This window comes from Balaenoptera ricei, chromosome 11 (genome assembly GCF_028023285.1).
Source record: "Balaenoptera ricei isolate mBalRic1 chromosome 11, mBalRic1.hap2, whole genome shotgun sequence".
Classification (NCBI taxonomy): domain Eukaryota; kingdom Metazoa; phylum Chordata; class Mammalia; order Artiodactyla; family Balaenopteridae; genus Balaenoptera; species Balaenoptera ricei.
The window spans coordinates 38,071,831-38,090,135 of record NC_082649.1 but is presented as its reverse complement, the minus strand read 5'-3'; the positions used below and the strand labels follow the sequence as shown (position 1 = coordinate 38,090,135).

General features: G+C 48.1%; 1 protein-coding gene across 1 annotated transcript in view; it reads left to right on the top strand.

The window, feature by feature from the left end:
* Positions 1-9,739, top strand: part of FGD2 (FYVE, RhoGEF and PH domain containing 2) — a 41,483-nt gene extending 31,744 nt beyond the window's left edge. Inside the window, exons 14-17 of the mRNA XM_059940568.1 lie at positions 4,330-4,461; positions 7,305-7,451; positions 8,643-8,789; positions 9,137-9,739. Coding sequence (XP_059796551.1) covers positions 4,330-4,461; positions 7,305-7,451; positions 8,643-8,789; positions 9,137-9,352 — 642 coding nt within the window. The 3' untranslated portion in view covers positions 9,353-9,739. The remainder of the gene's footprint in view (positions 1-4,329; positions 4,462-7,304; positions 7,452-8,642; positions 8,790-9,136) is intronic.
* Positions 9,740-18,305: the final 8,566 nt, after the last annotated feature.

The following is an 18,305-nucleotide window of genomic DNA, read 5'->3' as shown; positions in this document are numbered from 1 at the left end:
TTAGGATTCTCTATGTATAGTATCATGTCATCTGCAAACAGTGACAGATTTACTTCTTCTTTTCCAATTTATATTCCTTTTCTTTCTTTTTCTTCTCTGATTGCCATGGCTAGGACTTCCAAAACTATGTTGAATAACAGTAGCGAGAGTAGACATCCTTGTCTTGTTCCTGATATTAGAGGAAATGCTTTCAGTTTTTCACCATTGAGAATGATGTTTGCTCTGGGTTTGTCATATATGGCCTTTATTATGTTGAGGTAGTTTCCCTCTATGACCACTTTTTGGAGTTTTTATCATAAATGGGTGTTGAATTTTGTCAAAAGCTTTTTCTGCACCTATTGAGATGATCATATGTTTTTTCTTCTTCAGTTTGTTAATATGGTGTATCACATTGTTTGATTTGCATATACTGAAGAATCCTTGCATCCCTGGGATAAATCCCACTTTATCATGGTATATGATCCTTTTAATGTGTTGTTGGATTCTATTTGCTAGTATTTTGTTGAGGATTTTTGCATCTATATTCATCAGTGATATTGGTCTGTAATTTTCTTTTTTTGTAGTATCTTTGTCTGGTTTTGGTATCAGCGTGACAGTGGCCTCATAGAATGAGTTTGGGAGTGTTCCTTCCTCTGCAATATTTTGGAAGAGTTTGAGAAGGATGTGTGTTAGCTCTTCTCTAAATGTTTGATAGAATTCACCTGTGAAGCCATCTGGTCCTGGACTTTTGTGTGTTGGAAGATTTTTAATCACAGTTTCAATTTCATTACTTGTGATTGGTCTGTTCATATTTTCTATTTCTTCCTGGTTCGGTCTTGGAAGGTTATACCTTTCTAAGAATTTGTCCATTTCTTCCAGGTTGCCCATTTTATTGGCATAGAGTTGCTTGTAGTGGTCTCTTATGATGCTTTTGTATTTCTGTGGTGTCCGTTGTAACTTCTCCTTTTTCATTTCTAATTTTATTGATTTGAGTCCTCTCCCTCTTTTTCTTGATGAGTCTGGATAAAGGTTTATCGATTTTTTTCATCTCCTCAAAGAACCAGCTTTTAGTTTTATTGATCTTTGCTATTGTTTTCTTTGTTTCTATTTCATTTATTTCTGCTCTGATCTTTATGATTTCTTTCCTTCTGCTAACTTTGGGTTTTGTTTGTTCTTATTTCTCTAGTTCCTTTAGATGTAAGGTTAGATTGTTTATTTGAGATTTTTCTTGTTTCTTGAGGTAGACTTGTATTGCTATAAACTTCCCTCTTAGAACTGCTTTTGCTGCATCCCATAGGTTTTGGATTGTCGTGTTTTCGTTGTAATATGTCTCTAGGTATTTTTTGATTTCCTCTTTGATTTCTTCAGTGATCTCTTGGTTATTTAGTAACGTATTGTTTAGCCTCCATGTGTTTGTGTTTTTTTATGGTTTTTTCCCTGTAATTGCTTTCTAGTCTCATAGCATTGTGGTCAGAAAAGATGCTTGATATGATTTCAATTTTCTTAAATTTACTGAGGCTTGATTTGTGACCCAAGATGTGATCTATCCTGGAGAATGTTCCATGTGCACTTGAGAAGAAAGTGTAATCTGCTGTTTTTGGATGGAATGTCCTATAAATATCAATTAAATCTATCTGGTCTATTGTGTCATTTAAAGCTTGTGTTTCCTTATTAATTTTCTGTCTGGATGATCTGTCCACTGGTATAAGTGAGGTGTTAAAGTCCCCCACTATTATTGTGTTACTGTTGATTTCCTCTTTTATAGCTGTTAGCAGTTGCTTTATGTATTGAGGTGCTCCTATGTTGGGTGCATATATATTTATAATTGCTATAGCTTCTTCTTGGATTGATCCCTTGATCATTATGTAGTATCCTTCCATGTCTCTTGTAACATTCTTTATTTTAAAGTCTATTTTATCTGATATGAGTATTGCTACTCCAGCTTTCTTTTGATTTCCATTTGCATGGAATATCTTTTTCCATCCCCTCACTTTCAGTTTGTATGTGTCCCTAGGTCTGAAGTGGGTCTCTTGTAGACAAGATATATATGGGTCTTGTTTTTGTATCCATTCAGCGAGCCTGTGTCTTTTGGTTGGAGCATTTAATCCATTCACGTTTAAGGTAATTATTGATATGTATGTTCCTATTACCATTTTCTTAATTGTTTTGGGTTTGTTTTTGTAGGCCCTTTTCTTCTCTTGTGTTTCCCACTTAGAGAAGTTCCTTTAGCATTTGTTGTAGAGCTGGTTTGGTGGTGCTGAATTCTCTTAGCTTTTGCTTGTCTGTAAAGCTTTTGATTTCTCTGCTGAATCTGAATGAGATCCTTGCCAGGTAGAGTAATCTTGGTTGTAGGTTCTTCCCTTTCATCACTTTAAATGTATCGTGCCACTCCCTTCTGGCTTGTAGAGTTTCTGCTGAGAAATCAGCTATTAACATTATGGGAGTTCCCTTGTATGTTATTTGTCATTTTTCCCTTGTTGCTTTCAATAATTTTTCTTTGTCTTTAATTTTTGTCAGTTTGATTACTAGGTGTCTTGGCGTGTTTCTGCTTGGGTTTTTCCTGCCTGGGACTCTCTGTGCTTCCTGGACTTGGGTGGCTATTTCCTTTCCCATGTTAGGGAAGTTTTTGACTATAATCTCTTCAAATATTTTCTCAGGACCTTTCTCTCTCTCTTCTCCTTCTGGGACCTCTATAATGCAAATGTTGTTCCATTTAATGTTGTCCCAGAGGTCTCTTAGGCTGTCTTCATTTCTTTTCATTCTTTTTTCTTTATTCTGTTGCATGGCAGTGAATTCAACCATTCTGTCTTCCAGGTCACTTATCCGTTCTTCTGCCTCAGTTATTCTGCTATTGATTCCTTCTAGTGTAGTGTTCATTTCAGTTATTGTATTGTTCATCTCTGTTTGTTTGTTCTTTAATTCTTCTAGGTGTTTGTTCTTTAAATCTTCTAGGTCTTTGTTAAACATTTCTTGCATCTTCTCGATCTTTGCCTCCGTTCTTTTTCCAAGGTCCTGGATTATCTTCACTATCATTATTCTGAATTCTTTTTCTGGAAGGTTGCCTATCTGCACTTCATTTAGTTGTTTGTCTGGGGTTTTATTTTGTTTCTTCATCTGGTACAAAGTCCTCTGCCTTTTCATTTTGTCTATCTTTCTGTGAATGTGGTTTTCCTTCCACAGGCTGCAGAATTGTAGTTCTTCTTGCTTTTGCTGTCTGCCCTCTGGTGGATGAAGCTTTCTAAGAGGCTTGTGCAAGCTTCCTGATGGGAAGGACGGGTGGTGGGTAGAACTAGGTATTGCTCTGGTGGGCAGAGCTCAGTAAAACTTTAATTCACTTGTCTACTGATGGGTGGGGCTGTGTTCCCTCCCTGTTGGATGTTTGGCCTGAGGCGACCCAACACTGGAGCCTACCTGGCTCTTTGGTGGGGCTAATGGCGGACCCTGGGAGGGCTCATGCCAAGGAGTGCTTCCCAGAACTTCTGCTGCCAGTGTCCTTGTCCTCACAGTGAGCTACAGCCACCCCCCGCCTCTGCAGGAGACCCTCCAACACTACCAGTTAGGTCTGGTTCGGTCTCCTATGGGGTCACTGCTCCTTCTCCTGGATCCTGATGAGTACACTACTTTGTGTGTGCTCTCCAAGAGTGGAGTCTCTGTTTCCCCCAGTCCTGTTGAAGTCCTGCAATCAAATCCCGCTAGCCTTCAAAGTCTGATTCTCTAGGAATTCCTCCTCCTGTTGCCGGACCCCCAGGTTGGGAAGCCTCACATGGGGCTCAGAACCTTCACTCCAGTGGGTGGGCTTCTGTGGTATAAGTGTTCTCCAGTTTGTGAGTCACCACCCAGCAGTTATGGGATTTGATTTTATTGTGATTGCACCCCTCCTACCATCTCATTGTGCTTCTCCTTTGTCTTTGGATGTGGGGTATCTTTTTTGGTGAGTTCCATTGTCTTCCTGTCGATGATTGTTCAGCAGTTAGTCGTGATTCCAGTGTTCTCCCAAGAGGGAGTGAGCGCACGTCTAGATTTGGGTTTTGAAAGTCCCTGAAAAATGTGAGACCAAGGGAAGGTGGAAGGCAGGTGGGGTGGTAGTTATGGAGAGTGTCTGTGACTTGATTTCAGATCTGAGCTCTGAACTCTGGCCTGCTGGGTGTCTTTGCTGAGTCCCTTGACCTCTCTGGGCCTCAGTTTCCTCACTGTAAAATAAGACTCATAGTAACTGACCTCCCCTATACGTGGTCTTCATCCGTCCAGTCTGCTTCATGTGGAAGCCACTGGGAAGCATAGCACACATAATCTCTGCCACAAGCAGGTGGGTACAGGGGGTCCTGAAGTGCCCACCCTGCCGCCCCACAGCTGCAGTCCGAGGAGCTGGGCCTCCGGGCACCACAGTGGGTCCGTGACAAGATGGTGACCATGTGTATGCGCTGCCAGGAGCCCTTCAACGCCCTGATGCGCCGCCGCCACCACTGCCGGGCCTGCGGCTATGTGAGTACCCACCTCGGCCTCTGCCTTCCCAGCTCAGGCCCTGCCCTCCCATCCCTGCCAACCCTGCCCGCTTCAACCGGTACAGCCAGAAGTGCTGGGCGCTAGCTGTGCCAGGTGTGTGAGTTACCTGGTTTGGACATCATGGTGCCCACGTGTGAAGCAGGTCTGCTGTTCGCCCCATTCTGCAGGTAGGACGCGAGGCTCAGACAGGTTAAGCGACCTGCTCAAGACACTCCTGAAAGCTGACCCTATTCATTCATCTGCTTCCTTACCACCATTTCCCAAGACCCCCAGGGCCCAGCACCAGGAAATGGTCTCCAGTTCCAGGGTGGGGGCACCCGAATCCTTCAGCCCCTGTCGGACCTTTCATCCACCACCTCATCAGCCCCACGCCTGTTACTCACCCACCCCTCACCGTCCTCTTTTCTTGACCGACCTCAGCTAACTGTCCCCTCCTCTTCTTGGCAAATCCTCGGCACTCCAGCACCTGCTCGGTTCTGCTGCTAACTAACTCTGCCCGCCAGGTTCAAGCCTCAGCTTCCTCACCTGTACAATGGGGATTAGTAACACCTGCCTCCAGGGTGGTAGTGAGGACTCAACAAAAGAAGGTTCACCCCCTTCCCTCTCCTTGTCCCCCTTTCCTTCCCCCTCCTCAATCACTTGGGCAGCCTCACTCAGAGCAACAGCCACCAGCTGATTGAGGAAGGAGCCACTCCTCCCTCTTGTCAGCTCGGGCCCAGTTATCAGAGGCAGATCTTGCTTTGCTTTTTAAGCACTTGCTGTACTTGAGCTGTTCTCTGTTGACATTACAACCCTCTCCATTTACTCTGCAAACAGAGAAGCCCTTTAATGACCTCTGTCTTTAATGACCTCGGGGGACAGGAGGAGACCAGCTGGGCAGGTTGGGGCCAGTCAGCAAGGCGTCCCCAAATGTGTTAAACTGCAATCAGGACACAAAGTAAATTTCTAGGACTGGGACACACCTATGTTCAGGTGTAAGTGAGTTTCATACCAGAGCCAAATAGAAAGGATCTGGGGATTAGCTCCCATTTTCGGTGAGTCACATCAGTAAATAAGAGTTGAGTCTACTCACACTTGTAACTTTGTAAGTAGTTTCTAAAAAATTATTTTAAATAGTTAAGAAACACAAAGAGGCACAAAGAACAACATAACAACACCCGTGTACCTGCCTTCCAGGTACAAAAAAGAAATAAAATATTCTGAGAACTAAATGAAATGTATGATCCTTGATCGAATCCTGGATGGGAAAAATAGAACCAGAAACAGAAGTCATTACTGGGACTATTGGGGGAAATTTGATTATGAAGCATGTATAGGTAACAATATTGTATCGATGTTAAATTTCCTGTGTGTGATCATGACATCGTGGGTAGGGAGGAGAATGCCGTTGCTCTTAGGAGACACCAGCTACATATTTAAGGGTGGTGTGACATGATGAGTGTAATTTAAACTCAAATGGTTCAGAAAAAATATATATATGTATGTGTGCGTGTGTATATATGTATATATAGAGAGAGAGAGAAAGAGAGAGGGAGAAATCGTAAGTGGCAAAAATGTTCACAATTCGTGAATTTGGTGGTGGGGGTATCACTGTACTATTCTTTCAACTTATCTTCAGGTTTGAAATTTTTCAAAATAAAAAGTTGGTAGAGGAGAGAGGAGAAAATAAATACGTGCTAATTGTATTTTAAAAATTTGAATCTCAATAAAAAACAAAATAAAATATTCCCAAGGTAGCTGAAGCCCTGTGTGTGGGGCTGTGTGAGGCACCCGATTCTGGGGTTTCTCCTGCCCGTGTGAACCTTTGTACTCTGTGAGTCATCCTTTCTGTGGTTGGGTGCCCAGTTTCTGCCTCCCCGCCTGCCAGACGGGAATCCTGGTGACGGTGGGACAAGCCCAGGCCTTCCCCGGTGGCTCCCTCCCAGGCCACGTGCTGTGCTGGGCACACAGACCGGCTCCCTGATGAGTAACCCTTCGTCCAAGTCTCTACCTCTTGCCCCCATTTCCAATCCCACATCCTGGACTCACTGTGACACCCCAGTCTTCCTGGAAGTCACATCCTGCAGTGCCTGTGTTTCTCCCCAGGTTTTCTCATGCCTCTTTCACCCGATCTCCCCAGCCTGATCTGTGACGGCCTTCCTGGGGACGTCTCCGTGGTGGGCTGGGGGACGGGCGCCACTCCACAGCCTCCACGTGGCGGGTCTTCCTGGCAAAAACAGCCAGCCCGTGATTTTTGTATCAAACACGTTTGACTCTAGGATTGGGTGGACTGCAAAATCTGCATGACTCTTAATGCTAAACTGTAGAACTGTAAAGACACCTTCTGTTTGAGGAGGGCCGGTTGCTGCCAGAGAGCTCTGTGGCCTTCGTCAAGTCACTGTCCCCTCGTTGCAGGTGAGAGTAAAAGTCCCAGGGCTGGTCACCTGGTGGGGTTGCTGGGAGTCAGGTGAGATGGCAGAGGGGAGAGAGAGCACTCAGAGAAGTGATCAGATGCAAGGGGTGTGCGCAGGTCAAGCCCCCGGGATCGGTAGCTGCCCTCACAACGGGGAACGTGAAGGGAGAGAGGTTGAGCTCCTGCAGTGGGGGCCAGGCCTCAAGCCCCCAGCTGAGGGCACTCTCCCCCCGCACTGCAGTCTCCAGGCGGCTGGGCCTCTGCCAGCGCAGGGGATGCCCGGCTCTGCCTCCATCCCTCTCCTGAAGCTTTCTTTTTCTTCCTCCGGTCTCCGGCTGCTCTCACGTCCCCACCTCCTGGGCCAAGGCACGAACGGGGATCTCCATGCCTCACCTCAGCCCCCAAGCCCCTCCTGCCTGTCCTCCCCCAGGTGGTGTGTGCCAGGTGCTCCGACTACCGGGCTGAGCTCAAATACGATGACAACAGGCCCAACCGAGTCTGCTTAGACTGCTACGCGTTCCTCACCGGAAACATGCTCCCCGAGGACAAGGAGGACAAGAGGCGCGGCATCCTGGAGGTGAGGGCCGGTTTCCTCTACTAGGCAAATGTGTGCACGGCCTCACCAAGTGCTGGCACTGTCCTCGGTGCTGAGGAACAAGCCTGCCGTGGTCACACTCCCCGTCCTTCTCTCTCTGCCCACAGACAGCGCCCCCGGCCCCCCACGGAACACCCCCACCCCTGGCCCGGCCCTGGCCAAATAAAACAGAGCTGGGCCTGTCACCAAATGGAAGCAACTTTTGGCTCCAGGCTGTGGCCCAGGCTCTCCACCTTTCTTCTGCATCCTCATCCGATAATCGCACGGCCACTCTGGACCACTCCTGTTCACATCCCCATGCCCTGCCCCAGCAGTCCCAGGAGGTGAAGAGAGCTGGTGCGGCTGATTCCATTTTACAGATGGGGATACTGAGGCTGCAGGTCAGGGTCCCACTGCAGGGAAGAGGCAGCCTGGAGGCTCCATTGTAATTGGAAGGGACTTCAGGGACCAGCTGGTTGGAGACCCAGGCCCAGAGAAGTGACTCATCCAAGGTCACACAGCGAGTTAGGAACCAGCTCTCTGGTCTCTACCACAGATATTCTCTGCTGTCCTTAGGGCTGAGCCACTCCCCACCCCCCCAGGCGCTCCCAGGCTGCTCCCACTGCTGGTCAGCACCTCTGGGGCACTAGCACCCAGCCCAGACACTGGTTACCGCATCCCTCTGCCACTCCCTCATTAAAGCCAGGTTGACATCCCACTGTCCTTGGGAGGTGGGAGAAGACTCCAGCCTATTCCAGCTGAACTCAGCTCCCAGGTTCAAGTTGATTCCTTTCCACTGACATCTGCCCACTTTCCAATCCTCCCTCATTCTTTTAGGCCCCGGCCCTGCCCACGCCCTCCCCAATCACTAGGCCACACCATACAGCTTTTGCTCCTGGAGAGAGGGAATGGTCTGCCCCTTTTCAGGCTCCAATTCTGTCCCCTGGGGCAACTCTCAGGGGATAAGCCCTCCCAGCACCTGTGCAGAGGTCAGGCTGGCTGAGGTTTGACTGCAGCTCTGCCACTGGCCAGCTCTGTGACTGCAAGTCCTTGATGGGACCTCTCTGAGCCTCAGGGGCAAATAACACCTCCTTGCAGGGTTGCCGTAAGGTTTGGAAAGGGTGATTTCTAATGACCAACATCTGTCAGGTAGTGGGTGCTCTGTTCCCTGACAGTTCCTCTCTCTGGTTTCAGAAAGGAGCTGCAGCGGGGTCCGAGCAGAGCCTAATGTGCAGCTTCCTACAGCTCCTCGGGGACAAGTGGGGCAAGAGCGGGTCCCGGGGCTGGTGCGTGATCCCCCGGGATGACCCCCTCGTGCTCTACGTCTACGCTGCCCCTCAGGTAATGCCACACCCCGCCCCTCCTCACAGTGTGTGTGCGTGTCAGGGGTGGCGGTGGGGGTGAGTACTGTTGGCCCCATAAGTCAGATGAGGCTCAATGAGGACCTGGTTCCCTCAAGTCACAGGGTTAGTGGCTTTCAGAGCTGGGCCCAGACTCCAGGTCGCGACTGCTTTGCCATCAGGGGGCGACCAGTCCTCTTCCTCAACGCCCTCCTGCCACCCCACCCCACTTCATGGGTTTTTGCGGGGCAAGAGGCAGGTGTGTGCCTGGTACCTTCCAAACAGCCGTCTGAGGCAGTGGCGCCGAATGGGAGGACAGCGGCCCACAGCTCTCCCCTCCCCTCCCAGGACATGCGGGCCCACACCTCCATCCCCCTGCTGGGATACCAGGTGACCACTGGGCCCCAGGCGGACCCCCGGGTCTTCCAGCTGCAACAGTCAGGCCAGCTCTACACCTTCAAGGCCGAAACCGAGGAGCTGAAGGACCGCTGGGTGAAGGCCATGGAGCGGGCGGCCAGCGGCTGGATTCCCGGGGAGCCCAACGACAGGGACCTGTCGGACTGAGCCACAGCCGCCCCTCCCCCTCAGAGCCCTGCTCCTGCCACGCACACACAGGCTGACACTTCAGCTGACCCACCACCCCAAGCTGAGCTTTCAAAGAATCGATTTCCAGTCGTCTGTGTTCAGACCGTGTGTCCTGATTTGAGATTCAGAAAACATGGGTTCATTCCTTTGGGGAGGGGATGACGAAGCATCCCAGTTTGCCCAGGGCCGAGGGGGTTCCTGGAACATGGGACTTTCAGTGCTAAAACGAGGAAAGTCCCTGGTAACCCAGGACTGTTGGTCACCAATGTGGTTCACAGCCTGGCTGCACATATGTATCACCTGGGAAGCTTTAAAAGATACCAACAAATAAATAGAAAAATAAACTAAAAATTCAAAAAAATACAATGCCTGGATCCATCACCAAAGATTTCTGATTTGACTGGTCTGGGATGGGGAGGCATGGGTATGCTTTAGGAGTACCCACATGAGTCTGATGTGCAGCCTAGGTTATCCGGATGAAGAACAAAGCAAGCAAACTACCAAGTGCTTGCTAGGCATGAGATTAATAATAATAACAAATATCAAACATCTACTGAGGCAGGCACTGTTCTAAGTGTTTTACATGGATTATCTCATTTTACCTTCAGGACTTATAATCCCCATTTTCCAGATGAGGACACTGAGTCTTAGAGAGGTTTAGTCATTGGCTCAAGGTCACACAGCTGGTGGATGCCAGAGCCAGGTTTTAACCTAGTGCACTAAGGTGAAGGCTCTGTCCATCAGGTAGCAGAGCAATTGGCTGAGCAGAAAAGGAGAGGAAAGAGGGAAGAAAATGGGGAAAGGCAGGAGGGGGAAGGTAGGAGCAGGAGGAGAGGGCAGGAGCATCTCTGGCCCCCTGGCTGGTGGGTGAGGCTGCTTTTTCATAAGAGACCACCAGGGGGTGGCAATGACCAGCAGGCCACATCCAGGGACCCCAGCTGGGGCCCTGACACCCGAAGCCACTTCCATTAGGCCCAGCTGCCACTGGGCTCTGCCCCTGAAGAAGGTGAGGCAGACCAGTCATAGATCTTTGTCCCCTTCTAGGCCCAGCAGTTTGCCTACCCCCACCCCCTAACCTGAGGCCACCTCCCTTCTGTAGGGTATTTTTTAAAGCCCAAGAAAACCTAATTGGCACGATCTCTCTGGGGACGAGGCTGGCCTGGCCATAAGTTCATTCCTTCATTCAACAAATATTTGTTGAGCATCTTCTTTGAGCCAAATGCAATACCTATACTGGGGGTACAGCAGTGAAGGAGACAGACAACATTTCTGCCTTCATGGAGTTTATATTCTCATCCAACAAAATAAATGCATAAAAGATAGAACATATCAGATGTGATGAGTGCTCAAATAGAGTGACAAACCATCCAGACTTTCCTAGTTTTCAAAGTAAAAGTCTTAAGTCTCAAGAAACCCCTCAGTTCCAGGCAAACCAGGATGGTTCATCACTCTAGTGGAAGAAAAAAAAGCAAGAAAGGGAGCAGAGTGAGAATAGGATGTGTGTGTGAAAAACACACATGTTTGAAAAACAACCTCAAGGAAAGAAGAAAGGGAGGGAAACACACAGATATCTGGGGGAAGAGCATTCCAGGTGGAGGGAACAGCATGTGCAAATGTCCTGAGGTGGGAGCCTGCCTGGTACATGCAAAGAACAGTGAGGAGGTCAGTGTAGCTGAAATGGAGTGGGCAGGACGGAGATCAGAGGAGAAGACATCAGATCATCACTAAACTAAGGGTGGGGGTCAGTGGAGGCAGGGCTGAATGAGATGGGGAGTCTTGGGGGGAATCTGATTTGTTTTAACAGACTCCCTCCTGCCGCTTGTTGAAATGGACTGAAAGGAATGAAGGTAGAAGCAGTTGAGAGGCTGCCACTACCATCAAGTGAGAGAGGAGGGGGCTTATATCAGGGTTGGAGCAGTAAAGGTGGTGAGAAGGTCTAGGATTCTGGGTGTATTTTGAAGATAGAGTGGAGGAGACTCCCCTCTACAGTGAATATGGTGGGAGAGAAGGAGGGAGCCAAAGGTGACTCTAAGACCTCTGACCTGAGAACAAGGTGGTGGGGTGCAGCTGCCACTAACTGAAATGAGGAGACCGTGGAAGGGGCAGTTTGGGGGATAGCAACACACCAGGAGCTCTCACGTGGACAAGTTATAGCTGAGGTGCCCACTCACGGCCTTGGCCAGTAGTCAGGTATCTGAGCTCAGTCACCAGGTCTAGGCTGGGGCTGTAAACATGAGAGCTGTCATCCAGAGATGGGGTTTAAAGCATGTGTGTGAAACAGAAGGAAGGGGTCCAAGGACCGAGCCCTGTGCACCCCAACATTTGAACTGTGCACATGCCCAAATTCTAGGCGTTAGCACCCTGACATTCTAACTGCACACACTCCAACAGTCTAACACTTTGACCTGCAGTTACAATTCTGAGAATTTACCCCAAGGAGACAAATCAGTGTGACAAGACTCACGCACATTATTTACAATAGTCCCCCAAACTGGAAACTACGTAAATATCCATCCAAAGGAGACTCATCAAATAAACTTATGCCCATGGAGAGGGAACTTGTGGCAAACTGCTGCGTACACACAGTGGAGAACCCTGCTGCTGTTCAATGAGAAGGCTTCAATCTTAATGAACTCACCTAGGAAGACGCCTGTGAGGTGTTAAGTGGGCAATAACTACAGAAGGAGCTAACATTTTAAAACACTCACTGTGTGTCAAGCACTGAATTAAGGCCTTGGTGGAGATTATTGCACTTAATTCATAATAACATTAGAAGTAGACACTATACCAAATCCTCATTTTACAGATGAGGAAACCGAAGCAACGATGGTTGAGTAAAACTTGCTTGTGGTCACATAACATGGGGTAGAAGAGGTAGCATTCCAAACCACTGGGCTGTGGATGAAGATATTTTACATCTGCACCAACTAAAGGGGTACACAACGCATTTTACAAGTGGTTGTTTTGCTTTCTTCTTTATGTGCTTGTGGTATTTGAATTTCTTTTCAATATGAGGTATTATTCTATAATCACAAGAACAAAAGTGCCTTTCCTGTGTTAAGGGAACAATAAAAGAAGGACCAAAGGAAAACTCACCCGCCCTGCCCTCCTTCCCGGGGACCTGACCTGCCACCACGTGGGATCATTAGGCATCAGTGCCAGAACCAAGAGGCTAGGTACCCCAGCGGCCGCTGGGAAACGCAACCTGGAAGCACCGGCCGGAATGGAGTGCTTATTCCACGAATGAGTGTGAAGATGTGGAAACGTGCAGTGACCAGAGGGTAGAGCAGAGCCTGGACCTGGCAGAACTCAGGGTCCCACCAGAAAGCCACGGACACAAGAGGGTGCCATACTCAAGGCTCCTCTCCTGGGAGCTCAAAGAGGCCTGTGTGACCTGGGGGAGTCCCTGACCTTCCCTGGCTGCATCTCACCCTGGCTTCGCTCACACAATGACCCTATTTGTCCCAGGCTCGTGGTCTACATCAGGAAGGGAAGACTCTAAGGGGTTCAAATTTTCACTCCTGAAGCTCCTTACTTCAAAAAGGCTGGAGGCTCCCCCTAGCAGTCTGGTGGCTCTGGTGCCCACGTGCCCTGACCCTGGAAGGGGAGCTTGGGGAGGGGGGAGGGAAGGCTGGCATTTGCCAGGGTGGGGGCATCTCTGGAGGGCCTCGTGGACCCCGAGTCAGCCTAAGACCTTGCCTCTCCCTGCCTTCCCTCCTGGTCCTGGGGCTCTGGGAATGGCATTCACTCATTCATTCACTCATTTCTTCCCGCATTCATTATTGCTAGAATTATTGAGTATTTACTATGCAGTCAGCACTCGGCACACGTCATCTCATTCATTCAGTAACAGCCTTTTGGCATCGGTTCGACTGCCCACGTTTTACATACAGATGAGGAAGGTAAAACCAGTCAAGGCTAAATAACTCGTCCATGGTCAACCAGGCTGTAAGTAATGAACCCAGACTCAAACCCTGGCTCGTCTTATTCCAAAGTCCGCCCGTAGCCAGCACTGGGGGGCAGTATCCCCAGTGGTTAGTGGGTCCAGGCCTCCACACAGCTCTGCCACTTACTGGCTATATTGTCTTGGGTGAGACTTCATTACTTTGGGCTGGGGTTTCCTCACCTGGTAAAGGGGGTTAACCATGGTCCTACCTCCCTGAGGACTGCGGGGGAGGGGGGTCCAGCACTCAGAGCAGTGGTGGCCACACGTGATTATTACAGGTGTTCACCGTTTCACTCTGTCCTGTCTGCCTCTATGCAATGCAATGCACCGCAATGCACCTATTTATGGAGTATCTGGGATACAAAGTGGAGTAAATTATAGTCCCTGCTCTTAGGGAGCTCAGTGTCTAGGTCATTTAAATCACCTGGGAAGCTTTTGAAAGACTCCCAATGCTCAGGCTGCACCCCAAGGCCATTAAATCAGAACCCCTCATTTGGCTGGGCTGTGACATCAGCATTTTAAAGCTCACCAGTGGTTCTGATGAACAGTCCCTTCAGAAAGGGCAGGACCAGTTCTTGAGCTTGGGAGCCCTGGCTCTGGTCCCCAAGGGTTCCCTACCAATGGTTAGTCTGAGTGGGGAATGGGGGAAGTGGCCTTACTATGGCACTAAATGAGTTAGGATTTATTGATGTATAATTTACATACAATAAAATCCACCCTTTATAAAATAGTTCTATGAGTTTTGGCAAAAGGTACAGTCACGCAACCACTACCACAATCAAGACATAGAACAGCTCTATCACCCCCAAGAAGTTTCCCTGTGCTGCCCCTTTGTAGTCACCCTCTCCCCTCACCCTCTGGTCCTTGGCAACCACTGCTCTGTTCTCTGACCTATAGTTTTGTCTCTTCCAGAATGTCATATATTTGGGATCATACAGTACGGAGACTTTTGGGTCTGGCTTCTTTTACTCAGCCTCATGTATTTGAGACTCGTCCACGTTGTTCATGGACCAGTACTTCGTTCCTTTCCATTGCTGAGTAGTATCCCCTAGGTGGGTATATCGTGGTTTGTTTACCCTTTACCAGCTGAAGGACCTTTGGGTTATTTGTGGTTTGGGGCTATTATGAATAGTGCTGCTATGAACTATAAACATTCATGTTCAGGTTTTTTTTGTGGTCATACATTTTCATTTCTCTAAGGTAAATACCTAAAATTGGATCACTGGGTCATATGGTAAGTGTATGATTACCTCTCTCAGAAACTGCCAAGCTGTCTTCCAGGGTGACTGTACCATTTTGCATTCCCATCATCAGCGATGAGAATTTCCCATTGCTCGCATCTTTGCCAGCATTTGGCACAGGCAGGGGTTTTTGTTTGTTTGTTTAAATATTTATTTATTTATTTATTTAATTGGCTGCCCCAGGTCTTAGCTGCGGCACACGGGATCTTTAGTTGAGGCATGTGCACTCTTAGTTGCAGCGTGTAGGATCTAGTTCCCTGTCCAGGGATCGAACCCGGGCCCCCTGCATTGGGAGCATGGAGTCTTAGCCACTGGACCAACAGGGAAGTCCCTGTTTGCTTTAAATTTTAGCCATTCTGGTGGGTGTGTAGTGCTTACAACTTTTTAAGTTTATGAATGTATCAAAAACACCATGTTGTACATCTTTAATCTATACAATTTTTAATTGTCAATTATACCTCAAAAAAGCTGGCGCAAGTTTATGAATGTAATGAAATAAGGGCCTGTAATAGTAAATATTTTGCAAACATAATCATTTAAGGCCCTATTATGTGCCAGACAGTATCCTAATCCTTCCAAAATCCTAGGGGCAGCTGGTATGATGGGAAGGGCACCCATGACAGTCTAAAAGGCTCAAATCCCAACTCTGTGGTGGGCTTGCTGTGGGACATTGGGCACATCACTCAGTGTCTCTGAGCCTCCATTTATTTATTGTAAATAGATTGAGCAATGCCCCCTTGCATGCTTGGTGTGAAAACCAAAGGAAATAATGCAAGGAAAGCTCCTGGCCCACAGGAGGGGCTCAACAGCTGGGAGTTGTTATTAGCTACGCTCTTTATGTAGCAACATTCCTGGGATAATTTGTTCCAGCCGCAAGTCTAGTTGCTTCTGCCTTCAGGATATATTCCAAATGGAGCCTTCTCACACCCCACACCTCTCACACAGCCACCTCTCTGGTCCAGGCCCCCATGCCCTCTCTCAGGTGATTGATTGCAAGAGCTGCTCCCCAACTCCTGCACTCATACACTCGCCCCCTGGTGGTCGTACTCCAAACATCAGACACAGGAGTTCTTTTCCATCTGAAACTCCCATCCAGGGTCCTGGTCCCAACCCTCCTGTGGCATCGCGGTAAGAAGTCCATCTGATGCCTTCCTCCTACAGTCCACCAGGCTTTCTGTGATCTGGCCCCTGGCTGCCTCTCAGAGCTCGTTTATTCATCTCTGTATCCCAGAACTTAGCACATAGTAAGTGCTCGAAAAACACCTTCTGGCCTGGATTCACACTAGCGCTGTCAGGCCACCAACATGGCAGGCATTATTTCTCTTCCACTGAGGTGACTGGAGGTCAGAGAGATGCGAATGATGTGTGCAGGGTCATATGGCACTTCTGTGGACTCTCTCAGGGACCAGGACAAGGGTCTCCTGACAATGACTGCGGCCTCATACCTTTGCCTTTTCCTTCTGGCTGCCTGTCTCTGCCCCATGACTGGACCCCAGGGCCCTGCTTCTTCTTGAAATTGGCCATGGTGGGAGTGTTCCTACCATGGAAATTGGCAAATCAGCCCCCCTCTTATCCCTCATCCCCCAACAGAGGTCTGGTTGTTACTTTTTGCCAGCACGACACCGTCCACGAAGTCTGGCATCCTGAGGTAACTGAGTAAAGCCACCTTGCTCACCTGTCCACGTCTTGAGCTTGCAACCCTCAAGGTGACCCAGGTGCCTTTTCCATCTCTTCTCTCCTCTGCCTGGCTTCAGGCTCTGTCCTGGGCCAGTTGTTAGCTGGCCTTCGGCCTATACACAGTGAGCTTCTGCAAGTCAAAGGCCAAGGTGGAGGTGAGGGCACCTTCCTACTGGTGCTCCTGACCTGACCCTGGCCTCTACCTGGTCACATCCTTCTTGTTCAAACTCCCTGAGCCACTGACATGCTGGAGCCATTTCTGCGTCTGATTTCTTCTCCTTACCCTCTTCTCTCCATGATTCTCTCATTTCTCATCTTTGGCATTCTAACTGTGTCTCCCTTTACCTCTGGGAATAAAAACAAGAGATAACTTTTTTTTTTTTTTTGGCCACGCACCACAGCATGTGGGATCTTAGTTCCCCGACCGGGGATCAAACCTGTGGCCCCTGCATTGGAAGTGCAGAGTCTTAACCACTGGACCGCCAGGGAAGTCCCAAGAGCTAACTTTTAATGAATACTTACTGTGTGCTTTCAGTGTATCGGTGCATTTAATCTACAAACCAGCTCCATTGTACAGATGGGAATAGGGAGGCAGAGAGAGATTCAGCAACTCACCACAAATCACACTGCTGGTAAATGGGGAAGCCAGAACTGACTCCGGATGCTCTGTGACCTTTCTGGGAAGCAGCAATAATCACATCGGACTTAGAATTTTAAAACACGGGTTTGAGTTCTGACTCTGTTACCTCCGTGTGACTTCGCTCTCTGTGCCTCAGCTTCCTTCCTCATTCATGAAATGGGATGAACAACACGTGCCCTGTCCATTCATGGGATTGTTTTGGGGTCAAATGAACTAATGGGTGTAAAAGGGCTTTGAAAATGTTAAAATGTTGAGCATATGAGTGGATTAATCGCATATGGTTCTGTTTTCCAATTTTTATTTTCTCTCTTGCCTCTCAGAAGGGTTCTTTGTCTGCCTTGGTTGTGCCAGTGTGTGCAGGGCCCAGACACAGAGGCGCTCAGTAAATAACTTATTTTCCTCTGTTCTCTGCTGGGCTCCTACTTCTCAGGCCTTTCAGGGAGACTCATCACCTTTCCCCTCTCTCACTATCATCAAGCCCAGACTCAGAGGGTGGGAGGGTTCACCCCAGCAGGGTTCCAATGCTCAGATCAAGACCAGCACTGGATGAAGTCCACAACCACTTCTTAGACATTATCATGGAAGCCAACTGGAAACTATGCTTCGCTTTATAGAAATGGGCTTAAGTAAACTTTTCAGAAACACATCTACTTTTGTGGAGCAAGGCAAGGTCTGACTTTATTTTTTGGCAGCCTGCCTAGTCTGACGTTATTTTTCTTCTTAAAATATTATTTTTGGGACTTCCCTGGCAGTCCAGTGGTTAAGACTCCATGTTTCCACTGTAGGGGGCACAGGTTTGATCCCTGGTCAGGGAACTAAGATCCCACATGCCATACGGCACCCCTCCGCCCCCCTAAAAACAACAAAAACCAACAAAATAAAAAATTATTTTTAATATATTTAATTTTTTCATTGAAAGTCACCACTTTCTTGGAAGTATAACTTATAATAAAGTGCATAGATTTTAAGTGTGTGGAATGATAACTTTTCACATGTATTCACCCACTTAACCATCACTCAGACCAAGGCCCAGAACATTTCCAGCACCCTGGAGAACTCCCTCATGCCCCTCCCAGGTGATACCTGTTCCCACAATTTTGATTTATTTTGGTACAAAATTCAAAAGGAACAAAGGATAAACTGACAAATCTTCCTCCCACCCTGTTGTCAGACACTGATTTTTTTCTCCTAGGAGTCAATATTACTGGTTTCTTTTTTTTTTTCCTTTTTGGCCTAGCGGCATGTGGGATCTTAGTTCCCCGACCAGGGATCAAACTCGTACCCCCTGCAGTGGAAGCGTGGAGCCTTAACCACTGGACTGCCAGGGAAGTCTCAATATTACTGGTTTCTTATAGATATTTCCAAAGAAAGGAGATACATAGACACACACACATATTATATTGTGTTATGTTTTATGTTTTGTTATGT